Source organism: Desmodus rotundus, chromosome 3 (assembly GCF_022682495.2).
Source record: "Desmodus rotundus isolate HL8 chromosome 3, HLdesRot8A.1, whole genome shotgun sequence".
In the NCBI taxonomy this organism is placed as follows: domain Eukaryota; kingdom Metazoa; phylum Chordata; class Mammalia; order Chiroptera; family Phyllostomidae; genus Desmodus; species Desmodus rotundus.
In genome coordinates this window covers 29,987,766-29,997,931 of record NC_071389.1, presented here as the reverse complement: position 1 = coordinate 29,997,931, position 10,166 = coordinate 29,987,766, and the positions used below count along the sequence as shown (strand labels likewise).

At 53.0% G+C, this 10,166-nt stretch overlaps 2 protein-coding genes across 6 annotated transcripts; one reads left to right on the top strand and one right to left on the bottom strand.

The window, feature by feature from the left end:
• Positions 1-6: 6 nt before the first annotated feature.
• Positions 7-6,464, top strand: MUTYH (mutY DNA glycosylase). Of its 5 annotated transcripts, none has more exons than XM_045204353.3 (16): positions 7-165; positions 2,303-2,423; positions 2,996-3,144; positions 3,238-3,277; positions 3,398-3,471; positions 3,610-3,651; positions 3,736-3,807; positions 3,890-4,003; positions 4,084-4,181; positions 4,264-4,408; positions 4,486-4,549; positions 4,718-4,909; positions 5,013-5,149; positions 5,233-5,385; positions 5,564-5,605; positions 6,272-6,464. In XM_045204353.3, the coding sequence occupies exons 2-16, from the start codon at positions 2,309-2,311 to the stop codon at positions 6,401-6,403; spliced, it is 1,569 nt and encodes a 522-aa protein (XP_045060288.2). In that variant the 5' UTR covers positions 7-165; positions 2,303-2,308; the 3' UTR covers positions 6,404-6,464. The 5 variants fall into 5 exon arrangements, with proteins under 5 accessions (XP_045060288.2, XP_045060289.2, XP_045060290.2 ...); XM_045204354.3 differs by having other exon boundaries at positions 7-242; XM_045204355.2 differs by lacking the exon at positions 7-165 and adding an exon at positions 272-476.
• Positions 6,465-6,860: 396 nt separating this feature from the next.
• Positions 6,861-8,578, bottom strand: HPDL (4-hydroxyphenylpyruvate dioxygenase like). Its single transcript, XM_024571006.3, is given in 2 exon segments — positions 6,861-7,278; positions 7,280-8,578. Coding segments are annotated over 2 exon segments (1,119 nt in total). The 5' UTR covers positions 8,363-8,578; the 3' UTR covers positions 6,861-7,242.
• Between the last annotated feature and the right edge of the window lie 1,588 nt (positions 8,579-10,166).

Below are 10,166 nucleotides of genomic sequence, written 5' to 3'. Positions count from 1 at the left end.
GCACAGACCCTTGCCTCCGGAAGTCGCTGAGGGTCGGAGTTCGGTTCAGACCTCCCGGGCCTGGAGCGGGGAAGTGGGTTCGCAGCATTCTAGGAGCCTATTGGCTATCGCCGTCCACCTCGTTGCCGGATTGGCAGGAGCCACGCCCCCTGGAACCGTTGCGCGGTAATTCGGCGTACAGGCTGGAAGCGACTTGGGTTTGAGATTTAGGCTGTCTTCATGCACACAGCTTTCGAGTAGAGGTGGGTGTTCTAGAGGATGTGGCGCTGCCGCAGCTAAGCTTAAACCACGCGTAGGAGTTAGGCAAAGACTGGGGAATGTAGAGGAAAGATGAATATTCTAGGAAAGGGCAAGTTCCCTGGAAGGATGGAGCTCCTGTGTTCCAGGAAGTGAAAGAGGCGCGGAGGCGGACGAGACCCGAGGCTGCAGAGGGGTTAGAGCAATCCACTAGCAGGGAAGCTTTTTAAATAATCCAGGCAAGTGATGATAAAGACTTGAATTAAGGCTCCAGCAATAGAGACTATGAGGAGGGGATAAATTGTAAGCATCTTGGAGGGAAGTTGACCTCGAGGGTGCTGGGACGTGACTCCTGCCACCCCGGGGGGCGGTGTCCCTACCAAAGACCAGCCCTTTCCCAAGAGCTCCAGTTCCTAACAAAGACTCTCAACCCTTTCTTCTTGGTTATTCACGGTTTCTAGTTCATATTCATCCTTCCTCTCTACTCAGTCCTTTTCATCATTATTCAGAATTATTTGGATTTCTCCCATTCTAAAAATAAGGAACTCCCCCATCCCACTTATTTAACAAATATTTGTTGTATTCAATTGACCTGGCACCGTGCTTAGCTCAGGGGACACAATAGTCACAAGAGACCCAGTATTTGCTCTCATGGAGTTTTACAGTCAGGGAAGCAGACATAGGTCAGAAAATCACAAATACATGTCAAATTGCAATTGGTGTAAGAGCAACAGTGGAAATGTACACAAGAGGACAAGACTCAGGGGACCTGACTGGGGCATTTAAGTCCAGACCTGAAGGAAAAAAAGGCCTGAAGAATGAGTAGATGTTAGGTAAAGCATAGGAGAAGAGCTGTCCAAGCAGAGGACGTGGACTGGGCGAGGCCGCAAGGTGGACAGACACTTGGCAGATTGAAGCATCTGTTTCAGGCAAACATGGCTGGAGCATAGTAACCTAGGGAACGAGGCAGATGGGGCCTTGGAAGTCTGCAAGGCTATATATTAAGAGGACTGGCTTCTAAGAGCAATGGGTATGACATCCGAAGTCCTCCAGTGGCTTACAAGAGGTCACTGAGATGCTGTGCCCCCCACCCCCACCTTCTTTACCTTATTTCTCTGACCTCATTTCCTACTCTCATGCCCTCTTCATTCTATTCTAACCACACTGGTTTCCTTATTCCACTTAGGGCCTTTACACTAGCTCCTTAGTATGCCTTTCCCACAGGTACCCACATGGCTAATTTCTGTAACTGCTTTAAGTCATTGGTCAAATATTACTTTAATAAGGCCCACCATGACCACATTCTTTAAAATTGCAACCTTCTACCCCCTACCCATTTCTTATCCCCTTCACCTGCTCTACTTTTTATGCTAGTGTCTATCACCTAACATCCTATATAATTTACTTATGTATATTATTTATTGTCTGCCCCCATTAGAATATACTCGTAAACACCGTCGGCGCAGGAACCCTTGATGCTTGATTTAGCGAAGTGTTCAAGTACCTAACACTGCTTGGCACACAGGCACTCTACAGATATTTGTTGAATGAACTAATGGGAAGCTACGGAAAGTTTTAAGTAAGAAAATGACATGATTATGTCTTAAAAGATTGCTTTACTCTGTGGAGAATGGATAGTAGAATGAATTATGGAAGTGAGTGAGTTTGGTGAAGGAAGTTTGGCTATGAAGGGGAGGAGAGTGGGTCTTGCGGAGGGGATTGGAGGAGCAGGACCTTGAGCTCCATGTAGTAGGAGGGACCATTTTTTCATAGGAGAATGCAGATGGAGGTAAGCTTGTACATTATTATTTTTGTTTCTTCAAAAAGGAAGCAAGCTCTTTTGATGAAAATGAGGTAATAAAGTCAAAAGTTTGAGAGTTTGCAGAGGCTCAGCAGGGACTGCAGTATAGCAGAGTACAAGAGTGTAGGTTCTGGAAGCAAACTTTTTGGGTTTGAATGGACAAATTGCTTAATCTCTACAAGGCTCAATTTACTCCACCCCTGCAGGGCCCCAAGATTTAGCCTCATTTTTACTGACTACTTGGGCTGGGCCTTTGCGTTCTAGGCCATCATGAAGAAGCCGAGAGCAGCTATAGGAAGTCATCGCAGGAAGCAGGCATCCAGCCAGGAGAGAAGGGAGAAACGTGCCCTCAGCAGCAACCAGGCCAAGCCGTCTGTCCCTGATGGTGAGGAGCTCGGGGCTAGTAAGACACATGGGTCTGGTTCCATTGGCCATGAAAGGGGGCAGATTCAGGCCAGGAAGGGAGCATGGTGTATACATATTATATATCAAGGCATTAAGGGACTAGTTACGGATCTGATTCAGCCTTTGCTCTGTGAATTTGGGATAATTGCTCTGAATGGCTGCTTTCTTACCAGTGGCATGGAGCAGTAGTCTGCGTTTTCTTCCTCATGTGGCTTTCATGGGATCAAATGAGTTTATCAGCCTGAAAATATTTTTTAAATGGGAAAGCCCTGCACAGGTATATTATGCTTGGCTGAAACTGTTGCATTTTCATTAAGACCCAGACACAAAGGAGCCAGTAGTTCCACTCTGGGAAAATTAAGGCTAGAAAATTGGCTAAGGCTACACACAGCTAGAGAATTCTGGTCTGACTCCAGGTCCAAGGCTTAAGCAAGGGGTTGGGAGTGGGGGAAGCCCTAATTGGGAGCAGAGTGCAACCAGGCTGCAGTGCCCCAGGTCCTGGGTGCACAGCCTGTGCAGGGACAACTCCTGAATTTCCTGAGGCCCCGGCAGGCCTAGCCAGGCAGCAGGAGAAGGTGGAATTGCAGGCCTCTGTTTGCCGGGACCATCTATTCAGAGATATGGCTGAGGTCACAGTCTTCCGGGAGAGCCTGCTGAGCTGGTACGACCAAAAGAAGCGGGACCTACCCTGGAGAAGACGGGTAGGCAGACAAGGGACAGTGACAGTGATAGTGGGTGGGAGGCTAGTGCCCAGCCCCTTCCAAATAACTCCCCATCTGGGATCGCATTGGCAGGCAGAAGGTGAGGAGGACCTGGACAGGCGGGCATATGCTGGTGAGTACAGCTCCTGAGAGCAGAGCTGCTTTGCCTGGATGCCCTCAGGTCTGGGGTCAGGAGCTATGGGCTAGGAGCAGGCAGGACAGCAGTGCCCTCATGCCAACCCCTCTCCCCCAGTGTGGGTCTCAGAGGTCATGCTGCAGCAGACCCAGGTTGCCACGGTGATCGACTATTATACCAGATGGATGCAGGTGACTTCAGGGAAGGAAGGGGAGGGTCGTGGGCTAGATCCCAGATGAGAGCCTATCCTTTGGGGTAGGGGTAAAGAAGGCTTCTTCTACCTCCCTCACCCTTGACCTCATCTATTTTTGCCTACCTTGTGGCTACAGAAGTGGCCAACACTGCAGGATCTGGCCAGTGCTTCCCTGGAGGTGAGACCCACCCTAAGGGAGGAGGGAAATGGGGACAAAAGAGGACTGACCACTGATTTCTCTGACCTCTTACCCCACCCACAGGAGGTGAACCAGCTCTGGGCTGGCCTGGGGTACTACTCTCGAGGCCGGAGGCTGCAGGAAGGAGCCCGGAAGGTAAGGGAGGGTGGAAGCAGGGAGGGTGGGATCCCCAGGGCCTCAGGTATCTCCTAACCTTGAGCTTTCCTACGCCAATCAGGTGGTAGAGGAGCTAGGGGGCCATGTGCCACATACAGCAGAGACCTTGCAGCGGCTCCTGCCTGGTGTGGGGCGGTACACAGCTGGAGCCATTGCTTCCATTGCCTTTGGCCAGGTGAGCCCACAGCCCGCTCCCATTTTGTGTGTGCCCACTTTCCTCCCAGACCAGGCTGACTCCTAGACTCTCTGTGCCAGGTGACCGGTGTGGTGGATGGGAATGTAGTGCGGGTGCTATGCCGTGTCCGAGTCATTGGCGCTGATCCCAGTAGCACCCTTGTCTCCCAGCAGCTCTGGTAGGATGTTGGGGTAATACGGGATATTGGGAAGGATGCTACCAAAGGTTCTTTGGCTCACAGAAATGTTCCCTTCTGGTAGGAGCCTAGCCCAGCAACTGGTAGATCCAGCCCGGCCAGGAGACTTTAACCAAGCAGCCATGGAATTGGGGGCCAGAGTATGCACCCCACAGCACCCGCTTTGTAGCCAGTGCCCTGTGCAGAGGCTGTGCCGGGCACACCAGAGGGTAAGCCATCAGGGGAAGGGGCATTTCCGTCGTAGGAGTGACCTCTGCCCCACGACATCTTACCCTGTGCATCTCAGGTGGAGCGGGAACAGCTTCTAGCCTCACAGAGCCCGCCAGGCAGTCCCGACGTGGAGGAGTGTGGTAAGTGCCTGCCCTAGTCCCAGCCCGTGCCTGCACCGTCAAAGAGCTGCCCGGGAAGCCTCATTCCAGTTCATCCTACAACCTGAGTAAGATTCTACAGAGCTGGGCCGAGGCCTGCTCTCACCTAAGCCCACCTGGCCTGAGTGGGGCTTGGGGATCTGTCCCCAGCTCTCAGCACTGGACAGTGCCAGCTGTGCACACTTCCTACAGAGCCCTGGGACCAGACCCTGGGAGTGGCCAACTTTCCCAGAAAGGCTAGCCGCAGGCCCCCCAGGGAGGAATACTCTGCCACCTGTGTTCTGGAGCAGCCTGGGGCCCCTGGGGGTGCTCGAATTCTGCTGGTGCAGAGGCCCAATTCAGGTACCTAGGTCCTGGGAGTGCAGGGCAGTGGCATGAGCAATAGGGGACAAATGGAGGTGTCAACAGCTAAGGCCTAAGCTGCACCTGCTGGCCTCTGTCTCAGGTCTGCTGGCAGGACTGTGGGAGTTCCCATCTGTGACCGTGGAGCCCTCGGGGTGGCAGCAGCGCAAGGCTCTGCTGCAGGAACTGCAGAGTTGGGTGGGGCCCCTCCCTGCCACCCGCCTGCGTCACCTTGGGCAGGTGAGTGAGCAGTGAGGGGCCAAGAAGGATGACTTTTCCGGCCCCATCCACAGGCCTGCTTCAGCCCCATCATCCTCCCCCAGGTGGTCCACACCTTCTCTCACATCAAGATGACCTATCAAGTACACGGTCTGGCCCTGGAAGGGCCGGCCCCAGTGACAGTCACACCACCTGGCGCTCGCTGGCTGACCCGGGAAGAATTCCACACTGCTGCTGTCTCCACCGCCATGAAAAAGGCACTGCCGTTGTCTTTTGTCGTGTTCCCTACGTGTTCTGTGTGAACCTGTAACTAAACAGGAAAAAGAAAAGCACATATTTCAAAATAGTGGGGCATGAAGTGGAGGGCTGAACACGGGGTTCTGGTCTTTGGGGGAAGATGCCAGCCTTGCGCTTTCTGCCTCTCTTCTTGGCTAGGTGTTCCGTGTGTATGAGGGCCAACAGCCAGGGACCTACAAGGTGAGTCCCCGGGTCCTCACCCAGCCATCTCTCTCCCTAAGCCTGAATCCACTGAGTTAAGCGATACACATTTGGGTGAACATTATCCACTCCAGGTTTCACTAGGGGGAGGGGAATGGTTCTTGACCTGGAGAACTTATAGTCTGGGGTCCAGATGGAGAGGGGACAAGAGCAAATGATGGAGACAGTAGTGTCAGGTGTGTGAAATATTTGTATTAGATTTTGTGAGACAGAGGTGGAGAGCTCTCAGTTCTGTGTAAGAGGCAAGGATTGGAGAAAGGCTGCTTGAAAGCGGCTGGTAATCTGGGTTTGGGAAGGGAATCAGCATAAGGATGTTCTTCCAGGCCCAGTAGTGTAAGTAATGGTGAGCACAATGCATGCAGTGTGTGAGGAACTCTGCGCATTTGGTTTAGCTGAAGCAGCCAGCAGGGTCGTGAGCACCAGGCCACCGAAGCGTTTTAGGTGGAGAGGACTCAGATTTATATTTGAGGAAGATCACCTCTGACTGCCTTTTAGAGAGTTGACCAAAGAGGCAGATCCTAGAGATAGGTCAGAAGCTTTTCTACATTCAGGATAGAGTCTGAACTAGATCAGTGGAGCGGGGGTAGGGGTGAAAGGATAGTATTCTTTGCTGTCCCCTCAGTGCCTTTTTTGGCTTCTAAACAGAGTTCCAAAAGATCCCAGGTATCTGCTCGCTCCAGCCGGAAAAAGCCCAGGCCAGGCCAGCAAGTCCTGGATAGTTTCTTTCGGCCCAACATCCCCACTGATGCACCTGGACTCACCAGTGTGGCCCAGTGATACCTCTGGAAGCCCCCACCCCTTGAGAATCCTGTTTAATAAAGTGCTTATTTTTGTAGTTGTTTTGGAGACTTTCCATCCTCTCCCTAGTGCCCTTCCCCCTCACCTCAGGGTCCCAGGAAGTGATCAAGTCCTGCTTGGTCTCGACTTCACTGGCTGAGCTCCCAGCCAGCCCCCCGTAGATAGAGGGGGGTGTTCTGTCTAGAGTCGTCTGAGCTCCCTCAGCCCCCAGGAGAGAGGGAGAACGCAGCTGCAGGGAGCCCCTGCCAGAGGCTGATACCCCACCCCTGCATTCCAGGTCCCTGGTCAGTTCTGGAGCAGTGGGTGGCTCCAGCGCAGGGGGCCTACCCGCTCCTTACTGCTGTGGCTGCTCCTTAAGGAGAAAGCAAGCACCGGGGAAGATTTGTTCCTGTCTTAAATTTCTACCTCAAATAAGAAATCATTTATTTAGGGGTAGATTACATATGTAGTGAAATAACACAGAAAAGCAAGGGGTTAGTGATCCCAAAATTGGGAGAGGGCATAGGGCAATGGGATCAGAGAAGGGCACGAAAGTCTTCAGAAGTATTGGTCATGTTCTATTTCCTAAAGGAGTCACACTCCTTTATTCTTTCTATCTTCCACATGTATTAGATATAAACCACGTAAGAAACATTTAATAGTTAAAAACCAACCAACCTCTTTGGACCCCAGTGAGAGGTTCAGTGTCCCGCAGGAACTGATGAGCTGGAGGCCACACCTGGCCCCTAGGGACAGAGCCTTTCACTCTGGGCCTCTAGGTGATTCTCCCGTTCCACCAGGTCCTGTGCTGATGCCTTACAGGCTGCCAGTGTCTGCTGTCAGGCTTCCTGACCCCTGGCAGCTTGCTCCTTCAAGGACTGACTGCCACAGGGCCTGGATGTTGCCCTGGCCAAAGCCTGTGGCCCCCTGCCTCTGAATTAGCTCCAGGAAGAAGGTGTCCTCTGCAAAGAGTGACTTGGTGAAGATCTGAAGCAAAAACTTGCCTTTATCGCCATCTAGCAGGATTCCCTGTTGGGCCAGCCGGCTGGGCTCATGCCCTGCAGCTAGGATCTGATTTTCCTTGCCTGGCTGCTGGTAGTAGGCCTCAGGAGGAGCCAGGAGCTGGCCCCCAGCCAAGGTCACCCTTTCAGTGGCTTCCATGATGTTTGGTGTGTACAGCCCCACGTGCTGCAGGCCTGGCCCTCTGTGCTGGGCCAGGAACTGTTCCACTTGGTCCAGGCCCCTGGCGTCCCCTGGCAGGGACTCAGCCAGCACGAGGGTGGGGACAGCACTGCGTCGCTGGGTCTGCAGGGCAGTGAGCCTCAGCCCCCCTCGTCCAGACCCGGCTGTCACCTCAAGGCCCACGTCGGGATCCTCACCTGGGCTCAGTGGCAGGTGGCAAAACCCTAGACAGTCGTGGAACCAGCGCATCAGTGTGGGCGAGCTGCCGCGGGTGCAGGCCAGGGTCAGGTGGTCCACATGGCTGATCCAGCCCGGGCCAGTTTTGCAGGACAGGAGCCGGAAGCCGGGCAGGAAAGGTCCATGGTAGTGGGTGCGCTCTAGCAGCGTTAGGCTGAGGTTGCCGACTGGCGAGCTGACTACAGTGTAGGTGGCGGCACCCTGCACATCCCGTACACTAACTGGGGGCACCAGCACGCTGCAGCCCCGCATCTCCAGCGCCCGAGCAGCTATGGCCGCGTTTGCCACCTCAAAGCACAGGTTGGTGGCGCTGGGCACGGCGTGACACGGGTCCAGGCTGTAGAGTGGCTCCGGGGTCCCCGCGCCCTCATTCACCAAAAAGACTGCGTCCCCGCTGCGCAGGGCTAGTTGCCGCCAGCCGTTTGCCTCCCGCACAGCCAAGGGCTGGAAGCCGAAGAGGCGCTGCAGATCCTGGGCAAGAGGCTGCCCCACGGGCACGTGGAAGGCGATGTGGCACAGGCGGCGGGCGGGCGCGGCCATGGCGTTCTGGCTGGTGACCCCGGACTGTCCTTCCCTTGGGCACGCTCACCTATCGTTCGGGTCTCCAGGATTCTCTGTCCCAAGCCGGTGGAGTCCAGTTTTGACCGCAGAGCGCGTTCTTAGCAGTTTTCCAGGGAGAAATCACACACCGATCACTTGGTGCCTTGCAGTTCTCTCTGCCGCACCGCACCACCCCACCCTGGAGATGCCTCAGAACTCAAGAGTCTGTGCCTGGAGAATGAAAACCAACCACGTGGAGCCAGTGTGGGCGGAGCGGGAGAGAGCGCGAGGGGGCGGAGCAAGTTGCTGCTACTAGCCAAGCTCCCCCAGAGGCTACCTCAGCGAAGTGGGAAGGGTGGGGACGCAGGGCTGCTCCTTCCCACAACCTCTGGCTGGGTCATACCCTTGGGCACTGGGCCTGTCTCCCCCGGCCTCCCAAGTCACAATAGTTGTCTTCACTCCGTGCCAGGCATGGGCTCTCATACCCTAACTTCTGAACAGAGGGAATCAGCCCCAATAGGGGACGAGCACAAATTCTTCCTGACAAGGAAAGTAGTTTTTTTGGTTTTGTTTAAGCAATTTCATGTTTTAGCTTAAAAATCCTGGAGAATTTTGCTATTAAGTCCTAATGTTGCTTTCAAACTTAAAAAAAATATTTTAAGCCCCAACCAGAACAGCTTAGTTGGTTGGGCCTCCTCCTGCAAAGAGGTCCGGGGTTAGATTCCTGGTCAAAGCACATGACTGCGCGGCGGTGCTCTGGGAGGCAACCAATCGATGTCTGTCTCACATTGTTTCTCTCTCTCTTTCTCCCTCCCTTCCCCTCTCTCTAAAATTAAATAAGCAAAATCTTTTAAAAATAAAAACTTTATGCTTAAAAAATATTTAAGATATTTAACTTAAAACATTTAACTTAAAAATGAGGTTACCTGTTTTCATTCCCTCTCCGCAATGGTCCGGAGAAATCAATATTACAGGAAGACCGCCTATCTATATGGCTTCTCCACACATCCCCTTTCTCATGGGCCGCCTCTCAGCTGAACCTGTCTCCTTCTTCAGCCCCGCTTCTCTCAGTATGTTTTACCCCTTTGTCATAAGCAAGATTTGCAGGGAAAAAAATGGTGGTTCAGAGCCTGAAAGAAACCGCGGCACTGCTGTCCTTTCTCCGGGTCTGAAGCCTGTTAGGACTGGAACTCAAGCCCTCCTTGTTTTCTGTAGCTTCCTGCCTGGGTATTGGGTGAGAGGAGCTTTTTTTGAGTGGGAGGAGGGCTTATCCTTGAGACCCAGAATTGTGTGAGATAACTGGATTGAGGAAATTAGGAGTCTTTTGGGACTTCAGCTGGTACTGTCGAATGGTTTGGGAAGGGTACTTATTCCAAGAAGGGCAAAGGAAGTCAGCAAATAGCAGTGAGGAATGTGAGCCAGCTCCTCAAAGGAGCAATGGAACAAGGTTTGGGAAGCATTTGGGCTGGATGGGTCTGGGCCCCAGGCATTGCAAAAGAGACTCACTTGTCAGGCAGTCTGATGTGATAACATTGTACAGTTGAGTTTCAGCAGCAAGAGGGAGAAGGGTGTGATTGGAGGGGTGGGGCTTTAAAAAAACAATAACCAAAACGGGTCTGCCTGGGTGTTCAGGCCTGCAACCAGGAGGGCAACACCCAGAAGCTGGTCAACAGAGGTGAAAAGCAAAAGGCAGTTCAGTACTACTTGGCAGACCAGTGAATTTGAGAACCTGGGTTCCAAAAGCCAGAGAGACCTGGGTTTGAAATCTGCCTTCAACACTCACTAGCTGTATGACTTGGGCCAA

What these genes read in the sequence shown, in the direction of transcription:
- MUTYH (XM_045204353.3), top strand. Translation starts at nt 2,309, where the DNA reads ATGAAGAAGCCGAGAGCAGCTATAGGAAGTCATCGCAGGAAGCAGGCA. An exon ending in TGTGCCGGGCACACCAGAGG is followed by an intron (nt 4,409 to 4,485) that starts GTAAGCCATCAG and finishes TGTGCATCTCAG; the next exon opens with GTGGAGCGGGAACAGCTTCT. An exon ending in AACAGCCAGGGACCTACAAG is followed by an intron (nt 5,606 to 6,271) that starts GTGAGTCCCCGG and finishes GCTTCTAAACAG; the next exon opens with AGTTCCAAAAGATCCCAGGT.